Raw genomic sequence first — 23664 nt, forward strand, 5'->3', positions numbered from 1 at the left:
GTTACCACCATGTTATAAACAGTGGCGTGAGTGCCTTAGTTCTGACGTTAGATATACGGGTCCTGGAATTGCTAGCTAGCCCCGCACCCTGAGTATATTACAAGTATGTCCAATGGAGGTTTACCCAAGTTAACCACCAATATAAATTCAACGAATTCCCCTTTACAAGTACGCAATGGAAATGAGGTAAGTATTTGTAATTACATTAAATCATACACAGAACTGGTGAATTATTAGGTACATTTGTTTTTTTTCCAACATATGCCACAAATAAATTAAAGTAGGGTTTAAACATATTAATTATTTCTAAATAGTGATACGACCTTTACTTTCGCCGCAAGGAATGGTAATAGTAGATAAGGATTGGTTTATCAGACCTGCTGGTTTGTAGTGCCGTTGCCCATGACCTTAACCTTAGGTAAAGCCGGGACCGGTGTCTGAGGAAAAGCTAAAAAAAGACGACTTCTACTGCATGCCAAAATTAAGAGGTAACCCTTACCTAGATGTTATAGCTTTATCATTAATTCCCTTAGCCAAAGATGCCTATTACGATAACTCTCACGAATCGTACCAAACTATAAATTAATGGTGGTACTCTCAAAGATATTTCGATTAATTACCTTACCTTATAACTATAGTTCTAACGTCCTAACAAGCCTATTTAATATGTACAAGTAATTAAATTCCTAGCATTGTATCTGAAACTGATAATTTTAATTTTAGCCAATAAACGAGATAGTAAAAATTACCTTCGAGGAGGATCACTTCTGATCTGAATAATCAAACTACTGAGCCCGGTCAACACGCCAACAACTCTACTTCAGTCGGAAAACAGTAGCAAAATATGGGAGCTAGTAGACAGATCCTGAATATATATCAGTAAATTCTACAATTTATTATTTTAGCTCTAACTAGCCACCCAAAAGCCAATCACTCTCTCTCGATTTTCTACCAAAAATACGTTGCCTTACCCAAAATTATCACCCAAGGAATGTGACCTTACAGATAACTAAATTTCCAAAACTAATATTATATACCTGCCTAAATATATGCAACTTACATTGCGCCTATCTAACTACCCTTAAACTATCCTAGATGCTATTTTCAATTGCTACACCGGGTCAAGCATAGCGTGACCCGGCGACCCAGCTTGATTCGGTGACACAAATTAAATTTTAATGTTGGCGCAGTTTATTATCTAGGAGTCAAATTCAGTCCAATGGAAACAATAAGAAAATTAGTTCATCTCTGATGTCAAACAGATACATAAACAATTAGTCCGGTCGATACATCACATACCGTGCGTTTTTGATAGTGGACCTTTTTTTTTTATTGTTGTAATTAGTTCATTAGGTATTAAAGATTAAATTTACGGGAGCCATTTCCAAAATATTGTCAGGTTGTTGAGTCAATATCAGTAATTACTTCCAATAATAAACCGATATACAATCCAAATGATTTTAAACGCTTCCAATAAGTATAATTAACCATATTAACCTACGAAACCCTTTAGACTACTTGCTTGCAAGTACTTCCGTGTGATTTTATTTACCTAATTTAGTTTATTGTAATTATTCTAATTATTTCAGGTCTGTCCCGCGACCAGTTCATCATATTAAATTTCGCGAAACGCATTTTGTCTTTATTCGACCCCCCCCCCCCCCCCCCCCCCCCTCCAAAATTAGGGCTTCACGAAAAAAATTACGAGAGGGCGTGTCGTCGGACGCTCTCGAATTTAAGAAATTTTAAAAAAATTTTACGGTCACGTTTTGCGAACGATTGGCGAAAAAAGTGCCAAAAAAAGGTAACTCCCTCTCCTCGGTTCGACGGTCCGCGATCGAACCCCGACCGCGGCACTCGGAAGCGCCCTCGAACCGCGAGTCCGAGACGGAAAACCGCAACTCGATCCGCCCCCCGTTCCCCCGCCGCGACCCACGGACTTTTACCTCCACGTAGCGGGAGTGCGAGTTCGCGCGACGGCGCGTCCGGAAGCGTCTCGACATCCGCGTCCGTTTTCGACACACACGCCGTCGCTCGACTCGGTTTCCTATTTTTCCCGGGGAAAAACTGTTTTACCCCCAAAAAGCGCACTTTTTATAAAAAAATTCACAGGAGCTCCGCTTCGCGTCGCGCGCCTATCCCCACAGCACTATTCTTTCGCGCGACGAGGTCGGCCAGCGGCGCGCAACGTAAAGTTTTTTTCGTAACTCTTCTCCTTCGTCCGCCGCGAATTTTCAAAGTCGCGCTCGGTCGAAAACGACCTCCGGGGCAAAGTTCGCGTCCGCTCCCACCTCCCTCGGTGGTTCGAGGCGGATCGAAAAAAATTGGTAAAAGTGGGCACCCCTAACGCTACGGATTCCGAAAGTACCGAGCCCGTAGGTCGAAAACTTCTCCTCCAGGTCTGAAAAGGTTTTTTTTTCATGTCTTACGGCCCCCCCCCCCCCCCCGCCGGAGGGCGATAAGAAATTTCACCGTATGCGATTCGACGCGGCCGTCCTCGGTACCCCCCGGGGCCGCGGCGGCTTCCGCGCGACACTTACCTTTGGTCCTCCGGAGGGGGTTTTATGGGGAAAAACACGAAAAGGCGGGTGGCGCGGGGGGAAAACCGGTCGAACGATTTGCTTCGTTTTTACTTATTTTCATGTCGTCGTCGTACTCGACGATTTTACAAATTTTCGTGAAAATCCTGCAGGCGGTTTCGAATATGCTTTGGGTGGAAGTCAGAAGAGACCAGATTGCGGCCTGTTATGTATACAGAACCTGCATTACCCAGGGTTGCCCAAATGATTCTTCAACACCAAAATAACGAAGAGGTAGAAGAACGAGAAGCCGATGAACCATTCATTGTCAATGATTCAGCAGTGGAAGACAGCGACACGGATGATGAATAAATATTAATATTTTGTTTCTTTTAAGTGCGTAGCTAAATGTTATATTTTTAACCACCCTGTATAATATATGTTCTAAATATTTACAGGTCTTTAATTTAAACCTAAAAGTTTAAAATAACAATATTTTTCAAATAGGTAGTTAGTTTAACCATTTTTTTGTTTTTCGGGATGAAATTCAAAATTGCGGCCAAACGACAATTTTTTTTCACGAGGCTCCCATATTTAAAATAATTAAAATCATATTAAAAGCGAGTATCAGTAATAAAAAAAAGGTCCCCACAGAAAACGCACGGGACTTACTATCTCGACCGGACTAAATAGAGAGCTTTTCTCCAGCACCACACAAACTACACTACACAGTAATGTATTGACATACTAGGGATCTTCATGGCGTCACTGGGTCAATCTGATGAGCAACTGAAGAAAGTATGAAGGGATCCAGTGACCCTGGGACCCAGTCCAATTCTGGTCATCATCATTCTAAAGCAATGGAAGCTATTTGTACAACACTGATATCATAGCTACAGCCTGGGTTCTGGTTCTGTTGATATAAAATTAATCTTGACCTTAAAATTACACACCTTTGCAAAGTGATTTAATCGATAACATTTTCTACATTAATGTAATATAAATATTGATACAATAAAAAAATCATAACTCCCTTAGTTTTCAATCGATTTCGAGAAATGAAGCATTGGATTTGTATTTTAAAGCTTCACAAATTCCCTTTCCTGACTTTTTCCGAAAAAAAAATAATAATAACAAAGTTATTAGCAAAAAACATGAAAATCCAAGATGGCGGCTCAATTTTCAGGATGTTCCGCACCTCGGAGCTATGGGGACATTTAGTATGTTAAAGAGCATTATTGGTACTACTAATTTCGGGCATCGCTTGCTTGTCCCGAATTTGTTCTAGGTTGAACTCTAATTTTACTCGACTAAGTGTCCAGATGATGATGCCCCCTTCTTCTTTACCGCACTAACCTCCGGCTTCTCTTTTATCAACTCGCAGGAGAATTGCCGCTCGTACACCTTCATAATAATAATAATAATGGCCTTTATTCACATTCCGTTCAAAAAAACACAACTAAAATAATATATAAACATGTACAAAGAAAAGAAGAATCTGCTCTTACACTTTACCCACAACACATATATACATTTATTTATGATGGCGAATGAGAATCCTAAGTTATAAAATTTAAAGAGAAAAAAAAATTCGATTCTGTAGCATACAAGTATCAAAATAAAAAAAATAGACCAATACAAGTAATCAAATTTTAATTAATTAACACATACATTGACTCTCAAATAACCACTTTTTTGTTTTTATTTTGAATGCCAACAAAGATACATTTTTGAAAGAGTCCGGTAGAGCGTTGTAGTGTTTCGCTATGTAGTAGGAGAAGCATTTTTCAAATGAGCTATATTTATGTAAAGGAGTAGTTAGAAGTCCTTTATTTCTTTTTTACACCATTTTCTTTATTCAAACTGCCGGTTGTCGTTATGAAAAGTTTGTATCCGCTTACAAACTTTTTCCAATTCTTTGACCAATCGCCTTCCATACTCATAGGCTTCGGCTGATTTAACAACTGCATCGCTATCTTCTTTTACTAAAAAAATATTAAATAATAGCACCGACTGCGCCATGTCACCATGACTATCAACTCAACAATGATCTTTATTCAAACGTATAAAGTCACTAGATATAGAAAGTACCGCAATCATCCGCCATTTTTGGGCAAATTTGCTGCCAACTTAAAAAAATTGACACATAAAATCTGAATAGCTGTCATTTTTTATAACCTAACTTCATAGTACTGTCATGTTTTATTAAAATATATACAGATATCTCCAAACCGGCGGAACAATCCCTAACATTAAAGTTACTAGAATCTGGCAACTTCCGCCATTTTTGGGCAAAAATCATGCGTTCTTTCTCTAACACACGAGCCCAATGGATTGCGGTACTTTCTATATTTAGTGACTTTAACAAACGTATTTACATTAACGCCATCTAGCGGTATTCCAATAACATAAATAATATTATGACAAGTCCCTGTTATAATTTTAAGAAAACCACTGAAGCTACGTCTAAACGTTTAGAAACAAAAACGTCTCACCCGGGGGTACCTCCAGGTTAAAAGATCTTGGAAGAGCTTCTTTTCGCTCTTGTCTTCAGAATTAGGGCTCGTAACGTCTAACTAACTGCAACGCCAACTTGGCAAATAGCTGGAGCCAGAAGACAATAAAACCAAATAATAATGCAGTCACCTATGGCGCTACCACCCTACCTGCAATTCTTCCTTTCAGTGTCAACTCGACTCAAATAAGTCTAGGCAGTGGAGACGGGTGGGGTTCCACGTTAGCCGGAACCAAATCCTAAAAGTGACAAAAAGTTGTGGCCGCCACCTACTCGGATTCCCAACCGCTGCTTATGTACCGGGAGTCGGACCGTAGGTGGTAATTTAAAGGAAGAATCGAGCGACAGCTCAGGTACCCAGGGTACTCACACACTTTCGCAATCAAAACACAAACACATACAACTTGACTACCCCTCTTTAATAACTATTTAACAAATCTCCAAATAATTGTAATTAATAACAAGAGTAAATAATAGAATCTGCAACTCGTGCCACACAAACCAATTAAATAGTCGCCGAATCAAGTACCCAAAATTCCCCCCCCCCCCTTAAATGACAAACAAGCATGACTTCGACGCCGAACACCCGAGTAGCAGGGAATAATATCGGATTTCCGATTTAACTGCTACCTCAAAACGTACACAATACGAACTATTACACCGATCAGTTACACATAAATATTTAAGATACCTGGTGGATGCATCACAAAGAATCAATTGGCAGCCTGATTTGCTGCAACCCAATACACAAAATTCAATAAATCTCTATATATAAAAATGAACCCGTTTTTTCTGGTCACCCAATAACTTTAGAACGACTTTACCGATTTCACTCATCACTCAAAAATAAATAAAACCATCCCGTATTAAGGAGCCACTTGAAGCTTTCGGAAATCACGCAGACGGTAACAATTGGTTTAGTCCTAATGCACAAACCCAAAATAGCAATGCATTATACAATATGAAGTCCGCAAATTTATACTTAAATTGTTTATACGAAGTATGCCAAATAAAAACTTACTTGTTACCTATTTCAAAAATAATTGTTATCAAAAACATTTACCTACAATTAACTTTTTATAAAAAGGTTGGTACGGTACGGGAATAAATAATTGAGAATCTCCCCAAAGGCAGAACCACAGCACACCTTACGAAATTTCCCAGATCGAAAAGGTATGCTCGGGCGCCATGAAATGCAAAATCGTGCTTTTCCAGTGTCAAGGAGGGGAACTAAGAAGCGACTTCGAGACAAATAAGGAAATGGGAGATGGAATTCAGCCACGCCGCATCCATAAAGGAATTCACACAAAAATTATTATCAACAATCATGTGAATACCGTGGTGAACCGCATTAATAATGCAATATTGTCATACTTTATTTTTAAAAAAAGACAGTGTTCTATTCAGTGTTTAAGCGCTTGTGCGTCCTGAAGTGCGAGTTTAAGCTCGTTTTCGAAACGAAGGATTTGTCGCAAATGGTACACGGATAGGGCCGTTCCCCTGTGTGCAGACGTAGGTGGATTCCCAGCGTGCTCCTTTGTGAGAAACGTTTCGGGCACAGGTCGCAGCAGTACGGCTTCTCTTTAGTGTGCACGCGCTCGTGCACCACCAGGAATTTCTTCGCGGAAAAGGTCTTGTCGCAATGACTGCACTTAAACGGTTTCTCGCCGGAGTGTATTCTCAGATGATTCTTAAAACTCTCGAGGCTCGTGATGCGTTTACCGCAGGTATCGCAGATGAGCTGCTGGTCTTTGCTGTGGCTCTTCATGTGAGTTCTAAACGATTGCTCGGATGAAAGTGTACTGCTGCACAGCTGGCAGGACCAAGTCCGAGGTGCGTAATCGGGTTGATGCGTTCGACGATGCTTTTTAAACCAGACTTTGTCTTTGTATACTTTATGGCAGTCGGGGCACTCTTGGGTGACGTCCATGTGCGCTCGGCTCTGGTGCACACTCAAACTGGTCTTGCTAATACACACTTTCCCGCACTCCTCGCACTTATATTTGCAGTCGCCGCCGTGCAAGAATCTGAAATGGGCCCGTAACAGCGGCTTGTGCTTAAAGGATTTCTGACAGAGATCGCACTCGAACCTCTCGCCGGTCCTATGAACCGACTCGTGCTTCTTCGCCTCTCCCCGGTACCTAAACAGCTTCCCGCACGTTTCGCAGGGATATCTCGGCTTTGCCTTGTGCATTCTGCTTTTGTGCGCCCGTAGTACTCCATTGCTCGTGTACGTCTTTTGACACACCGGGCAAGTGTGGCCTGGCTGCCTAAAAGAAGAAGAAATAATTAAATCGCTTTCGACTGCGCGGATGTAAAAAAGGAATGATGGCGACAATAAGTTTTTATTTCAAAAATAGACGCCGGATCACAATGCTAATACTGAACACAAAAACATCAAGACAACGAGAGACACTAGTTGACTATTCGGAACGTCCGGGGCAGCTTCTCAGGTGTAGGTTTAGAACGCCTCGCGAAATAAAGGCGGCGTTGCAGATGTGACAGACGTACGGCCTTTCGCCCGTATGGCTGCGCACGTGGAGGCGCAGCGGCGCCCCCTGGTTGAAGCACTTTCCGCAGTACTGGCACGAGTAGGGCTTCTCGCCGCTGTGGACGCGCTCGTGCATGATCATGTAGTCGCGTTTCGTGAAGCTCTTGTCGCAGTAGGAGCACGCGTAGGGTTTCACGCCGGTGTGCACCCGGTAGTGGATGCGCAGCTTTTCCGTGCGCGAGAACCCCTTGCCGCAGATGTCGCAAAGGTGCTTCTTCTCGAACACCTTCTTCTCGCCGATGACGACGTGCTGTCGCATGTGCTTCTCGAGGCTGTTCTGACGCGTGAATCGCTTCGAGCAGACGCAGCACTGGTTCGTGCCGATCATTCCGTCGATGGTCACCTGGTGATTGCGGACCTGGTGAGAGGTGAGGTAGCTGGAGAACGCGAACTCCTTGCCGCAGACGACGCAGCGGAACGGTTTGATGCCCTGGTGCACGTTGTGGTGCTCCTTAAACAAGACGCAATCGTTGAAGCCCTTCCCGCACAGCGTGCAGGTGTAGATGTACTTCCTCAGGTGATACGTGTTGATGTGAATCATGATGGCCGTCCTCCTGGGGGTGGTGTACTTACAGAAGGGGCATCCGAAACCCTTGCTCTGGTCGTGATTGAACAGATGAGTCGAATACTCGTAGGGCTTCACGAAGGTCTCGCTACAGATGTCGCAGACGAATTTCTCTTCGTGCTCCAAAACGTGCGACTCGATCTTATCCTTGGTCTCCCACTCCGCGTCGCACGTAAAACAAATGAACACCCCCTTCTTGTCATCGTACTTGTAATTGTATTGGGCGACATTGTCGTCCTTCCGATGTAACTTGCGATGCTCCCTCAGCCTCCTGGAGGTGTCAAACTTCTCACTGCACTTCTTACAGTTCCAAATTCTGCCGGTTCTGTTTCGTTTCGCGGGCGAGGAATCGCTCAACGGCTCCTCTTTGACGCGCAATCTGCAAGCAAAGAACCGATGTTAGACTCATCAAGCGGCTAAGGCGAAGAAGTGGCCATTCGAGTTACTTACCAAAGTGCGACCTACGGGACTAAATGCACAAACATAAACAAAAATAGAATCTTTATTTCTCTCATTACATAAACTACAAACAACGAACAGCGCAGGCTAAAATGGCGGAAGACGATCATTCTTTGGTTGGCACTGATGCCGATTGTACAGGGCAAGGCTCATGTACCAGTTTGTGCACTTCGGGCACACAAACGGAATTTTGTGCGCGTTAATGCAGTGCTCTTCCAGTAGGCGAAACTCGGCCGATGTAAACGGGCACAATTTACAAATGAAGGCGGTATCGATCTCGTCATCGGACTCGTCTATCGTTATCACATCGCTATCGTCCGACTTGCGCTTGACACCTACAACTCAACTTTAACCTCAACCACGTGCTCGTAGCGATTACCTGCGGGATCTTTGGCCGCTTTTCTGCTGTAGGTCCTCAAAGCGGGCTTGGTGCCCACGTTGTAGACGGTCTCGAACCGCGGTTCGTCCGCCGCCTCCTCGCCCTTACAATCGGCGAGCTTGTGTTGCATGACCTTGATCGAGTCCGTGAAGATCTGCTCGCACCTGTCGCACGTCAGCGACTGCTCCCACCGGCTGAGCGTCGTCTCGTCGCACCCGTGCCGCTTCGTGCTGTGCTGGCACCAATCGCTGCGACCGTTAAACGTCGTGCTGCAAATACTGCAGACGTACTGAGGGAGACAGCGAGACTCCTGGTGGACGGAGAACTTGTGGTACATGTGAACGCACAGCAGGTCGAAGCTCTGGAAGATCTGGTGGCAGCACTTGAACTGTGGCGGCGTCGCCTCTACTTTTTCGGTCGCGATCGGTTGCGAGTCATTTTCCGCGGACGCGATTGGCTGATCGTCCTCTTCCTTTGGCGCGCGCTCCTTCTTGTGCAGAAGCCGGTGCGAGCGCAACTCGTCGACATTGGCGCACTCCCTCATACAAACGCAGCACTTCGGTTTCGCGTTCGTCACCTGCCCGGCGTTGCTGTTGGGGCACGAACTCGCGTGCAACGTCAACGCTTGGGCACTTTTGAAGCTCTTCCTGCACAACTTGCAGGTTTGAGCCATTTGGCGAGCGGAATGCACCCGCATGTGACTCCACAGTGAATTTCGATCAGAGAACTGTTTCACGCAAATGTAACACTTCAAGTTCTGCTTCTTCTTCGGCGCGCTCATCTTCAGCTTGTGCACCATGCTGTGACACTTCAGCTTCAGACTGTCGCCGAATTTCTTCCCGCACTTGTCGCACGCGTACGACGGCTTCGTGTAAATGCTACCGAATACGTTTAGGCACTCGCCCCTCTCGACGGGTCTTCCCTTTATATCTTCCAGCACCACCACGGCCTCCTTCAGGTCATAGGCGGCTTTTAACCCTACTGGCAGTGATCTGAAAAATGATACTTGTTAATAGACATCTTGGCGGCGGGGAGGCGCGGCACGGAAAGAAACAGAAACACAATCGTCGCATTTCTTTATTAAAAACCGCCTAAAATAATAATAAACAAAAGTTCTACAGACTACCAGTGCTGTCCTCTTTGACCACCATCGTTGCATGTGCCATCTCCATTTTCACTTTGCGCGATGCTCTCTGACCGAAATCCGTTGGCATTTCTTAAACGGGCGGGCCAAGAGCCGACCTTGCTCTACCTTCGTAGTAAGACGCATCTGGTCGGTTGCGATAAGGAGTTTTATCAGGCGAAAATTAATTACCGCACGTGTTTTATCGCCGATAACGGAGACGAAGAATTGCGCGTTTATTTTCGGCGAGTTACTTGCAGAAATTATGGCAAAAGTGGTTTCTTTAAATACCGGAATCAACGAGGAGAATTCAGCGACGGTAAAAAGAGCGTGTAAATTTGTTTACGGTAATCTCGGGCAGTCAGCCCTATTTGTTTTGCTGAAGGCGCAATTCGTTTTTTTTTTAATAATAAATTTGTCCAGAAGCGTCTGAACCAAAGTGGTTCAAGAAGTTGAACGCGAATTCCGATTCCGAAGGCCTTTCGTTGAGGTTCTCTTTTTATTAAAAGTACGGACCGTCCGAACGGCCACTGAACTTTAGCGCGCCCATATCGTAAACTTGTACGACCAAATTATTTAGATTATGAAAAAAAGCTGAGGAATTTCATATTTTTTTTATTTTTAATTATCGACCGCCTGCGTGGGGAGTATTATGTACAAACAAGCGTTGTAAGATTATCTTTTTTTCAGGGATTTTGTTCTAATTGTTTCATTTGTTTCGGAATACTTTTTGTCATTGTCAATCAATCACTTGTGTGTTTACTCGCACCCATTGAGCGACCCGGATAGAGTTTTCATGTCAATTTTTGTCTGTTGGCGCCTAAGATTTGTTTCAGGTGTTGCTCAAAATTTGTGTAATACGTCCATTGGACTTATAGAAGTTTATCGAGTCGCTGGATTTAAGCAACTTTAAGTAAACATTAGGATTTTAATTGGTTAATTGGTTGGGTCATTGAAAATAAAATGTTTTGTCAAAATCAAAAGATTGCGTTTTTTGAATTGATAGAGAATCAATTATTTAACAATCGACGGTCAGACAGACAGACAATGCACTTGCCGAGCCCGTTTAGAATTACTGGTTAATTGGTTGAGTAATTGAAAATAAAATCTGTTGTCATAATAAAAAAATCGAGTTTTTTGAACTGATAGAGAATCAATTATTTAACAATCGACGGTCGGGCAGACAGACAATGAACTTGTTGAGCCCGTTTAGAATTACTGGTTAATTAGCTGAGTCAATGAAAACGAAATCTGTTGTCAAAATCAAAAAATTGAGTTTTTTGAATTGATAAGAATCAATTATTTGATAATCGACGGTTGGACACACAGACAATGCACTTGTCGAGCCCGTTTAGAATTACTGGTTAATTGGTTGAGTAAATGAAAATAAAATCTGTTGTCAAAATAAAAAAATCGCGTTTTTGAACTGATAAGAGAATCAATTATTTGACAATCGACGATCAGACAGGCAGATAATGCACTTGTCGAGCCCGTTTAGAATTACTGGGTAATTGGTTGAGTAATTGAAAATAAAATCTGTTGTCAAAATAAAAAAATCGCGTTTTTTGAATTGATAGAGAATCAATTATTTAACAATCGACGGTCAGACAGACAGACAATGCACTTGTCGAACCCGTTTAGAATTACTGGTTAATTGGTTGAGTAATTGAAAATAAAATCTGTTGTCATAATCAAAAAATCGAGTTTTTTGAAATGATAGAGAATCAATTATTTAACAATCGACGGTCAGACAGACAGACAATGCACTTGTCGAACCCGTTTAGAATTACTGGTTAATTGGTTGAGTAAATGAAAATAAAATCTGTTGTCAAAATAAAAAAATCGCGTTTTTGAACTGATAAGAGAATCAATTATTTGACAATCGACGATCAGACAGACAGATAATGCACTTGTCGAAAATCAAAAAATCGAGTTTTTTGAACTGATAAGAGAATCAATTATTTGACAATCGACGATCAGACAGGCAGATAATGCACTTGTCGAGCCCGTTTAGAATTACTGGGTAATTGGTTGAGTAATTGAAAATAAAATCTGTTGTCATAATCAAAAAATCGAGTTTTTTGAACTGATAGAGAATCAATTATTTAACAATCGACGGTCAGACAGACAGACAATGCACTTGTCGAACCCGTTTAGAATTACTGGTTAATTGGTTGAGTAATTGAAAATAAAATCTGTTGTCATAATCAAAAAATCGAGTTTTTTGAACTGATAGAGAATATTATTTAACAATCGGCGGTCAGACAGACAGACAATGCACTTGTCGAGCCCGTTTAGAATTACTGGTTAATTGGTACAGTAATTGAAAATAAAATCTGTTGTCAAAATCAAAAAATCGAGTTTTTTGAACTTGATAAGAATCAATTATTTGATAATCGACGGTCGGACAGGCAGACAATGCACTTGTCGAGCCCGTTTAGAATTACTGGTTAATTGGTTGAGTAATTGAAAATAAAATCTGTTGTCAAAATAAAAAAATCGCGTTTTTTGAATTGATAGAGAATCAATTATTTAACAATCGACGGTCAGACAGACAGACAATGCACTTGTCGAACCCGTTTAGAATTACTGGTTAATTGGTTGAGTAATTGAAAATAAAATCTGTTGTCATAATCAAAAAATCGAGTTTTTTGAACTGATAGAGAATCAATTATTTAACAATCGACGGTCAGACAGACAGAAAATGCACTTGTCGAGCCCGTTTAGAATTACTGGGTAATTGGTTGAGTAATTGAAAATAAAATCTGTTGTCATAATCAAAAAATCGAGTTTTTTGAACTGATAGAGAATATTATTTAACAATCGGCGGTCAGACAGACAGACAATGCACTTGTCGAGCCCGTTTAGAATTACTGGTTAATTGGTTGAGTAATTGAAAATAAAATCTGTTGTCATAATCAAAAAATCGAGTTTTTTGAACTGATAGAGAATCAATTATTTAACAATCGACGGTCAGACAGACAGATAATGCACTTGTCGAGCCCGTTTAGAATTACTGGGTAATTGGTTGAGTAATTGAAAATAAAATCTGTTGTCATAATCAAAAAATCGAGTTTTTTGAACTGATAGAGAATATTATTTAACAATCGGCGGTCAGACAGACAGACAATGCACTTGTCGAGCCCGTTTAGAATTACTGGTTAATTGGTTGAGTAATTGAAAATAAAATCTGTTGTCATAATCAAAAAATCGAGTTTTTTGAATTGATAAGAATCAATTATTTGATAATCGACGGTCGGACAGGCAGACAATGCACTTGTCGAGCCCGTTTAGAATTACTGGTTAATTGGTTGAGTAATTGAAAATAAAATCTGTTGTCATAATCAAAAAATCGAGTTTTTTGAACTGATAGAGAATCAATTATTTAACAATCGACGATCAGACAGACAGATAATGCACTTGTCGAGCCCGTTTAGAATTACTGGGTAATTGGTTGAGTAATTGAAAATAAAATCTGTTGTCATAATCAAAAAATCGAGTTTTTTGAACTGATAGAGAATATTATTTAACAATCGGCGGTCAGACAGACAGACAATGCACTTGTCGAGCCCGTTTAGAATTACTGGTTAATTGGTACAGTAATTGAAAATAAAATCTGTTGTCAAAATCAAAAAATCGAGTTTTTTGAACTGATAGAGAATCAATTATTTAACAATCGACGGTCAGACAGACAGACAATGCACTTGTCGATCCCGTTTAGAATTACTGGTTAATTGGTTGAGTAAATGAAAATAAAATCTGTTGTCAAAATAAAAAAATCGCGTTTTTGAACTGATAAGAGAATCAATTATTTGACAATCGACGATCAGACAGGCAGATAATGCACTTGTCGAGCCCGTTTAGAATTACTGGGTAATTGGTTGAGTAATTGAAAATAAAATCTGTTGTCAAAATAAAAAAATCGCGTTTTTTGAATTGATAGAGAATCAATTATTTAACAATCGACGGTCGAATAGACAGACAATGGACTTGTCAAGCCCATTTCGGATTACTGGTTAATTGGCTGAGTCATTGAAAACGAAATCTTTTGTCATAATCAAAAAATTGAGTTTTTTGAATTGATAAGAATCAATTATTTGATAATCGACGGTCGGACAGGCAGACAATGCACTTGTCGAACCCGTTTAGAATTACTGGTTAATTGGTTGAGTAAATGAAAATAAAATCTGTTGTCATAATCAAAAAATCGAGTTTTTTGAACTGATAGAGAATATTATTTAACAATCGGCGGTCAGACAGACAGACAATGCACTTGTCGAGCCCGTTTAGAATTACTGGTTAATTGGTACAGTAATTGAAAATAAAATCTGTTGTCAAAATCAAAAAATCGAGTTTTTTGAACTGATAGAGAATCAATTATTTAACAATCGACGGTCAGACAGACAGACAATGCACTTGTCGATCCCGTTTAGAATTACTGGTTAATTGGTTGAGTAAATGAAAATAAAATCTGTTGTCAAAATAAAAAAATCGCGTTTTTGAACTGATAAGAGAATCAATTATTTGACAATCGACGATCAGACAGACAGATAATGCACTTGTCGAGCCCGTTTAGAATTACTGGGTAATTGGTTGAGTAATTGAAAATAAAATCTGCTGTCAAAATAAAAAAATCGAGTTTTTTGAATTTATAGAGAATCAAATATTTGATCGTAGACGGCCGAACAGACAATAGACTTATCGAGTCCGTTTAGAATTGTTTGCTAATTAATTGCAAATAAAATCTTTTGTCAAGTTTTTTGAATTGATACAGAATCAATTATTTGACCATAAACGGTCATACAGACAGACAATGAACTTGTCCGACCCGTTTTGCATTATTTGGCAATTTGTTGATTAATTAAATAAAATATGTCCTCCGTCCGTTCATGAGCCCGAGATCTCGGCACTCAGACCTAGGTATGAACCCGCAGCGTAGACGCAGGCGCATTTCAATTCAAGCGGTCGGGTTCATCCAATTTAATCAAAATGTATGCCGACGGTATTACGCTTTAGCCAATCGCGCGAGTGCGACGGTTTTACCACTTCCTTACTTATAATCAAGTAATTAAGTAACCAAAATAATCAGCCTCGTGCAGTTACAGCAAACCTGTACCATTTGATTATCTAATGATTATACAGGGTGTCCATTTAGTGGTATATCGGGCGATATCTAGAGGGAGTTTAAATGCAAACTTGTTCGCTGGTCTAATGTGCACAACGAAAAAATATTTGTATATGTACAGGGTGCTCCATAAATTCGGTACGAGACCCAACTTTTTTTAATTTTAAATTATGACATTTTTGCAAGGTTCGGGAGTGTTGGTCGTTTGCAATTAAGAAATCATACCGGGTGTTTCAAAATGAGAAATGTTTTTATTTAATACAACTACAAAAAAAAAACTAGCAATCACAGAAATGATGATGAACAAATACGGCGCTACTTCGACTCGATTCCCGAGCAGTGTTTCTGATGTAGATTGAGAACGCTCCTGGATATAAACCCGGTATGGCATAAGTTACACAAGTACGGACGTTCGCCGGTATGGCTGCGCACGTGCAGGCGTAGTGGCGCCCCCTGGTTGAAGCACTTGCCGCAGTGCTTGCACGAGTACGGCTTCTCGCCGCTGTGCACGCGCTCGTGCATGATTAGGTAGTCTCGCTTCGTGAAGCTTTTCGCGCAGTAGGAGCAGGTGTACGGTTTGACGCCGGTGTGCACCCGGTAGTGCACTCTCCATTTGTCGATCTGCGCGAAACTCTTGCCGCAGATGTCGCACAGGTGGCGCTTCTCGTGGACTTTTTTCTTGTCGTGTATTTTGAGGTGATTTTCCAAGGTCGTGTTCCTCGCGAAGTTTCTGAGGCAAACGTGGCACTGATTCTTGCCGAGTACGCCGTCGATCGTCACCCTGTGGTAGCGCACTTGGTGCGATGTCAAATAGCTCGAGAATGCGAAATCCTTATTGCACACGACGCAGCGGAAGGGTCTCTTGCCCTCGTGCACGTTGCTGTGCTCTTTGAACAGCAGACAGTCGTTAAAGCCCTTCCCGCACTGCGCGCAGTTGTAAATAAACTTGCGCAAATGGAACGTGTTGATGTGTATGATGATGGCCGTCCGTCTCGGGGTTTTATACTTACAAAACGGGCAGCAAAACCCCTTCGACTGATCGTGCCCGTACAGATGGCAAGAGTACTCGTAGGGCCTCACGAAGGCTTCCCCACACACCGAACACGTGTACTTCTCCTCGTGGTCCAAAACGTGCGTTTCCATTTCGAGCTTGCCGTCCGTCTCGACGTCGCACGTTAAGCAACAGTAAATCTGCCGCTTTTCGTCCAATCGGTAATTATACTGGATGTCGCTTTCGTTCTTTCGATGGCACTGCCGATGCTGGCGCAGCTTCTTCGACGTGTCGAAGTTCTCGCAGCACTTCGAGCAATTCCAAATGCGCCTCTGTCGACGCCTGAAAAAAGACGAATGTTACAAAACGAACAAGTGACGCGCGCGGATTGGGCCCTATACTTACCATTGGCGGGAAACAAGAAAGACAAAATTGTAAACAAATTTTTATTCGTGGAAGTTACATGTAAGTAAAATGCTTAAGATAGTACTAATTGTGTAATCCGTCGGTGACTTGAACGACTCCTTTACATGACTTGAGGTGGATCGTTACCATCGATCTGGCCGCGAACGCCTTGTTGCACAGATGGCAGAGGTAGGGTTTCTCGCCGGTATGTCCGCGCGTGTGGATCACCATGCTGGTGCGCTGCGAGAATCCTTTTCCGCAGAAAGGGCACTCGTACGGTTTCTCGCCGGTGTGAATCCGCTCGTGCTCGGCCCGGTACGAGCTGGTCTTGAAGCGCTTCTGGCAGAAGTCGCACTTGTAGGGCTTCTCTCCGGTATGGATGCGATAGTGGAGGCGTAACTTTTCGTTGCTGCTCAACGTTTTGCCGCAGACGTCGCAGATCGATACGGAGCCCGTGTGGGATTTCATGTGCGTGTTGAGGCTGTTTCGGTGAGAGTAGACCTTGTTGCAAATAGGGCAGTGGATCCCTTGCGGTGTTCGCTTGTGCATTTGCACCATGTGCGAGTTTAGGTATCGCGTGTACATGAACTTTTGCCCGCACTCCTTGCACTGGAACGGCTTTTCGCCGGTATGGAAGTACTTGTGCTCCTGGAAGTGGGTGAAGATCGCAAAACCCTTGCCGCACAGCTCGCACTTGTATTTCTTAAACTGGTCGTGCACGGAGTACAGGTGGGATTTCACCAGGTGGCCCTTGTCGGTCGCGAAGTCGCACAGCGGGCACTTGAACAGCTTATCGTCACTGTGTTCTTGCATGTGAAAGGTGTAGTCGATCAACTTCTTAAAGCCCATCTCGCAAATGTCGCACGAGTACTGATCGTCGTGTTTCTCGAAGTGCTCGTCCAGTAAGGATTTGGTCGAGAACTCATCGGAGCAGATTTCGCACCTGAACACTTCGGGTCGCGGAGAACGCGGGCGTTTGGAGCGGGCCCTTCGGAAGAATCTCTTATTGTTCGTAATCTCCACGTCGTGAATTGTTAGGTAATGCTCCTTCAATTCGCCCTTTGCCATCGCGCGGTCGTCCTTACAAATGTGACAGTAGAAACCGACCGACTCGCCGACCTTCGTCTTGTCGTCATCAAAATGCATCAGTATCTGCTGATGGCGCTTGTAATGTCTCTTCAGCTGCTCGGCGCTCATCACCTTTCCGTTGTTGCATAAAAGACACGTGCTCTCGGTCGGCGACTCGGTATGCGCGAAGAGACTTTCCATCTTCTCCTCGATGCCATCATTGAACACCACCTCCAGCTCTTCCTCTTCATTGTCCGTGCTGAACATTTGATTCAGCTCATCCTCGAGGTACTCTTCCTTGATCATCCTGTTCTTCGACTTTCGCCCAGCGCTCGCTTGGTCGTCGTGGTACGTTTCGGCCTTGATCGGAACTTGTAAGTGAGCGCGGTTGCGCGAGCGACCTTTACGGAATCTGAAATAAAAACACGTGTTAGATAAAACATTTATTGCGACGAGAAAGCCCACAATGGCGTGAATGCATTTTAAATACAAAATTTTCTACACGAATAAAAATACAATAAGCGTTATCACAACTGATTTTATTAGTTACGGTCGCCCGATGGTTTTACTCCAGTACTGTTCGGTCTTGATGTTTATGTTACTCTTTAAATGTCGTCCTGGTGATCTACAAAAGACCAGTTAGTAATCACAATAACCCGTTCGACAACAAATCTGGGTGTTGTCCAATTACCCTAGAAACCTGAAAGAACTTTTATTTCCAGCCCAGTCTGCCCGAGCAACTCGACTCGGAGGTCTCTGCGCCGTAGACCTCCGCCCGACTACGCATTTGTCACCAATCAAATTTAACTCAACTAATATCCGGGTGCCATGGTGGCACATAGTCGCATGAGCACACACACATATATATATATATATATATACACACGCGCCGTTTGAGTGACGTAACGTACCGGATACAGGTTTAAGCGAGTGGTGTTGGGGAACGGTAGAAACAGGTCACATTATCGACTATTTATTACATTTCAATAATCATAAAACTGAAAAAGCGCTTAATAATACACATTATAAAAATTTATTCCTTGTCGAGGTTTCTGTGGAGGGGGGAGAGAACATTTCTAAGGACGTTGAATTGAACAAACACAAGATTCGATATGACTCATCAAGGGTTAGGTGAAATATTTATTAACTACGCTAAAGTATAACCTACTAATCTTAAACTATTTCTCTGTACTTCTGACTTAGTAGAAGAACGACAAAAAATGTACAATAAATACGGTCTTACGCGCTTATTTACAATAAAAATTTGTACCTTGCTCTAAAAACACTAAAGGGACAACTGTAACTTTGAAGAGACGGCCTTCTCGTGGGTCGCCACGTGTCTTTTAAAGTAGTATTCGTCCGCAAAGGTTCGACTGCAAACCCCGCACTTGTGTCTGATGCCCATGTGTCTATTTTTGTAATGATTCCGATACTCTCGTACGGTGTAGAATCCCTTGTTGCACTGCTCGCACCGATGCCTAAACTGGTCGAGATGCCTCAGCATGTGCTCCTTCACGTTCTTCTCGTACATAAACGTTCGGAAACAAAAGTTGCAGATCGCACGATCCGTATGCTCGGCCATGTAGTGATCGTAAAATTCGCTATTCTTGTTGAAGGAGGCGCTGCACACGTCGCAGCTGTTTATATAGCACCTCCCCTTTTCTATGTGCCTGAAAAATCCAAACTTGCTAATGAACAGCTGCTCGCAACGCAAGCACTTGTAATGCACGATGTCGATCTCGTCGGTCGGATTGAGCATGATGTAGTTGGTGGCGGAAAAATCGGGAACCTCGTGCCGTCTCTTCGGTCTGGCCTTGGGTAACGCGCTCGTCGCCTTGCTCGAAGTGGCCTCGGTCGTCAGAATCGCCTCGATCGCGCTCTCCTCCTCGCCGATGTGAACAACGGACTGAAAATCCTCATCCCTCCTTTTATACCGCTTTTTACTCTCCAACTGGCCCTTAAAAACGCTCGGCAACATGTAGCCGTGCTCGACGTGCTCCACCGTAACCACCTCGGCACTGTCCGGCTTCGTAACCGGAGACGTTTCGGAATCGGTCTCGCGAACCTCACCCTCATCCTCAATAACAACCTCGTTAATGCACTGAGAATTGTCCAGAATGTACAGAAGATCGTTGGCCGTGTTATCCATGTAGTCGACGTCGACCAACTTCTCGACGACGACGCTTCCGCCGCCCTTATGCACCTCGTAATGATTATACAGGTCCGTCGTCGTTTTGAAATGCTCCTCGCAACGACAGCAACGAAACGTATCGGAAAACTGGTTGATGTGGTGGGTTAAGAAATCTTTTTTTGTCGTAAATATTTGCGTGCACACCTCGCACTCGTAGACGGTTTGCGTTACGAGCCCACTGATCGGATCGAATCTGAAATTAATAATAATTGTAAGAGTCGCGGCGATTAAGAGACGCGAGGGGAACGGGATGTGTCGCCATAAAAAACGTCGGAGCGTCTACTTTAAGTTTATTTTAAAAAACAAACATCGCAACCCTTCGACATACAAAATTGTTCAGGTTATCACTACGTAGTCCACTGATGGCGCCCGAGCACATTTTTGCCACACGAACGATTTCTTTACCTGTTACTCTCTTTGGGGTGCCGCTGAAAATTTGCAAATATTAAAAATATAAATAAAAATATACCTTGGCTTTCTACAGTGCCCATTGTCACAAAATAATTTGAACCAGTCGTAACATTGCAAAAAAAATTGCAGTGTCTTCTATTATAGAGCCGATTTCAGCTCCGTTTATTGATGCTAATATACATTTTTTGCGCCCAAACTGTCACTGAACTCACCGAAAGTTAAATGAAAATTTTTTGCGAAAAAAACATACACCGGTTTTACCCAAAGTTTATTTTAATTCAATCTCGTACATTTCAGGAAACTAAGTATGCAATTTTTTCGCACTGTGACCTACAACAGAACAGTTAGTTACTACAATAGTTACCAAAAGTGGAGAGCCAAATGGTCGCCCAGGTGTCGTGGTGTCACAATGTCGCATGCACACATATATATATGTATATACAAAGGGTGTGGTCCTTCGATCCGATTCCACCACCGTTAACAAACTACAAATATTGCGAACGTTTATTGATACTAATAATTTCAACAATAATAGTTTATTGCAAAATTCTCGAACAGCTCTTAATGTGAACCCCCAAAAGACCTTTGGCTACGAATCCCTTACTGCACAGGGGGCAACTGTACGGCCGCTCGCCGGAATGGTACCGTTCGTGAATCACCAGCGTCGAACGCTGCGAGAAGCACTTCCCGCACTCCCTGCAAATGTACGGCTTTTCGCCGCTGTGCACGCGCTCGTGCAGCGTGAGATTGCTCTTCTTCGCGAAACCCTTCCCGCAGACCGGGCACGCGTGCGGCTTGTAACCGGTGTGGATGCGCAGGTGCTGCTTCAGGTGTTCGGTGCTCGACAAGCTCTTCCCGCACATGTCGCACAGCACCGTATTCTCGCCGGTATGCGATCTCACGTGCAAAATCAAGCTCTTCCTGTGCGCGAACTGCTTGTCGCATATCTCGCACTTGTTCGCCGACGACCTGAACGACTCCGCGTGAATGCTCTTCTTGTGCGCGATCAGGAAGCGGGCGTTCGGAAAGCTTCTCGGGCAAATCTCGCATTGGAACGGCATCGCGCTCGTGTGCGAATTCTTGTGCTCCTCGAGCAAATCGTGCGTGATAAACTTTTTGTCGCAAATATCGCACTGATTCTTATAGTCCCCCTCGTGGTTGTCGATGTGCAGTTTCAAGGACGAACGATTAGCCGTCTCAAAATCGCAGGCGATGCACTTGTAAATCTGATCGGTCGCGTGGGCGTTGAAATTATGAAGGCACAATTGAAACGAGTTCTTGTACGTCTTATTGCACTGCTCGCACGCGTACCTGTTCTCGCCATGTTTAATTTCGAGGTGCTTCTCGTAGCTTCTCGACGAGGTGAACTCCCTAGTGCACACCACGCACTTGAAGTAGTCCTCCACCTTGATCTGGGATTGCGCACCTCCTTCGAGCTCGTTCTTGTGATCTTCGTAGTGCTCGATTAACGTGCGCTTGTCCGCGAGGGATTCGTTGCAAATGATGCAGGTCCACTTGTGCGCGTTACCGTCGACGTGCCGCGCCGGTCTCGCCTTCGCCTTGCTCGAACAGTTCGCGTAGGTGAAGGGGTTTTTGTAACCCATCTCGATCATCGTTAGCTTTCGGCTCGCGTCGAAGTCGATCGTGTACCCCTTTTTTTCGACGGGAATTATGTCTATTTCCGGTAACCGATTCGACCAGCGAGCGGAAATCGCCTTCTTCCGGTTCGGCGGCGCTCTGAAAAACAAACAAATTTTAATAGTCTGACGCGAAGGCGGCCGGGGTTAGAAAAGAAAAAGCGATAGGTGCCGAAAATTTTATTGGTCAAACGAGTGGGTTTTATAATGGACTTTTAACAGGCCGTTCGTCGCGAATGTCTTCGGGCAGATGCTGCAGGCGAAGGGCCTTTCGCCGGTATGTGTTCGGGTATGCATCTTTAGGGAGCCCCTCTGGCTGAATCGCCTGTCGCACGTGGGGCAGGCGTAGGGTTTGCTGTTGGTGTGGACGCGGAGGTGTATGACCATGGTCTGCTTCTTCGCGAATCTTTTGCCGCAGGTCTGGCAGACGAAGGGCCTGTCGCCGCTGTGCAAGATCATATGATCCTTCAGGCTCTGAAGCCAGCCGAAAATTTTCCCGCAGATTTCGCACACGAACTTGTTCTCGCCTTTGTGCGTCTTGAGGTGGTTGCAGTAGGTGCGGGGGTGTTTTAATACCTTCTCGCAGATCTCGCACGTGTAGGTGGTCGGGGTAAATTTGGGGTCGTGCGTGAGCCGATGCCGCCGAAAGTAGTGCTCGTCCATGAAACTTTTGTCGCAGTGCTCGCATCGGAAACGAACCCCCTCGTGGTGGACCGCGTAATGGTGCACGAACGCGGTTTTATTGTAGAAACCTCTGGCGCACTGATCGCACTTGTACGCGAAGCTCTTCGAGTGTACGCGCTCGTGAGACCGCAGGTAGGACTTGGTCGCGAAAGTGGAACCGCAAGTCTTACAAGCGTGAGAGCGATCGGTCGAATGCGACGCTGTTCTGTGCAGCGCCAGCTGGTGCCGGAACACAAACTTCTTATCGCACACCTCGCAACGGAACCTTTTTTCCCGATGATATCGAATGTGCGCTCGAAGTTTCACGATGGAATCAAAATATTTGCCGCAGCGAACGCACCGTGGACCGGATTCTTGCTCCATTGACCTACAAGTGTCTGTGTTAATGTGCGTTTGTACGTGATTGGTGTAACTTACATGAAAGATTCGAGAGAATAATTGTGGCACTTCCACAACATGAATATCGTCACACGCGCATATACAGGGTGTTGCATCTAAGACTCCTCGCATCATAACTCCTTTACCATAAAAAAAATCTTGTGCCATGTTTCTAAAATATTTCATGCCTCTATTCCAGTGGCGTATCACTTACTTTTTTTAATGGACCCCCCCCCCCGTACTTTATTGCAGAATCGCTGGAATACAGCACGCCACTGGTGGCCCGACATATCTTAGAAACATGGCGACGGTAATCGTGCACATTTTTGACGTGCCTACTTAACGTTAAGTGATAATTTACGATACAAGGCTACAATCCTATTAAGAAAGAGACAGTGTAAAAAATGGGGGGGGGGGGGTCTGGGGTATTACGAAGACTTGGTTACCTTTTCGCCAAGACTGCCATAAAAGTGCTAGAGATAATAGAGAAAGAACTATCGAGCCCACCTTTTTGCCGATGGTACTCTCTGGCAGGGGGGGGGGGCCCACGGTGGTTGGTTCGACCTCAAATCTCTATCCAAACATTATTGTGGAAGTGCTAAGAGAACTTTTTGAAAATAATGTGGAAGCGGTGGGCCGGAGACGGATTTGTGTGTGTGGGGG

At 43.6% G+C, this 23664-nt stretch overlaps 3 protein-coding genes and 1 long non-coding RNA gene across 4 annotated transcripts in view; all 4 read right to left on the reverse strand.

The window, feature by feature from the left end:
• Nucleotides 1-307: 307 nt before the first annotated feature.
• LOC116180162 lies at nt 308-890 on the reverse strand. The gene is made up of 4 exons (XR_004147083.1): nt 750-890; nt 626-704; nt 500-575; nt 308-448 (listed from the first exon to the last, which is right to left on the reverse strand). It is a non-coding gene; the product is annotated as an uncharacterized LOC116180162 (long non-coding RNA).
• Nucleotides 891-6433: 5543 nt separating this feature from the next.
• On the reverse strand, nt 6434-10202 carry LOC116180785 (zinc finger protein 234-like). The gene is made up of 5 exons (XM_031500913.1): nt 10108-10202; nt 8989-9980; nt 8794-8944; nt 7546-8529; nt 6434-7304 (listed from the first exon to the last, which is right to left on the reverse strand). The coding sequence occupies exons 1-5, from the start codon at nt 10200-10202 to the stop codon at nt 6434-6436; spliced, it is 3093 nt and encodes a 1030-aa protein (XP_031356773.1).
• Nucleotides 10203-15551: 5349 nt separating this feature from the next.
• On the reverse strand, nt 15552-16635 carry LOC116180787 (zinc finger protein 239-like). Its single transcript, XM_031500915.1, has 2 exons — nt 16622-16635; nt 15552-16569 (listed from the first exon to the last, which is right to left on the reverse strand). The coding sequence occupies exons 1-2, from the start codon at nt 16633-16635 to the stop codon at nt 15552-15554; spliced, it is 1032 nt and encodes a 343-aa protein (XP_031356775.1).
• A 24-nt stretch (nt 16636-16659) lies between these two features.
• LOC116180788 (zinc finger protein 208-like) overlaps nt 16660-23664 on the reverse strand; it is a 35233-nt gene continuing 28228 nt past the window's right edge. Inside the window, exons 5-8 of the mRNA XM_031500916.1 lie at nt 20846-22039; nt 19005-20084; nt 18251-18325; nt 16660-18112 (exon numbers count right to left, since the gene is read on the reverse strand). Coding sequence (XP_031356776.1) covers nt 16717-18112; nt 18251-18325; nt 19005-20084; nt 20846-22039 — 3745 coding nt within the window. The 3' untranslated portion in view covers nt 16660-16716. The remainder of the gene's footprint in view (nt 18113-18250; nt 18326-19004; nt 20085-20845; nt 22040-23664) is intronic.

This window comes from Photinus pyralis, unplaced genomic scaffold (genome assembly GCF_008802855.1).
Source record: "Photinus pyralis isolate 1611_PpyrPB1 unplaced genomic scaffold, Ppyr1.3 Ppyr1.4_LG9, whole genome shotgun sequence".
NCBI classification, from domain to species: Eukaryota; Metazoa; Arthropoda; class Insecta; order Coleoptera; family Lampyridae; genus Photinus; species Photinus pyralis.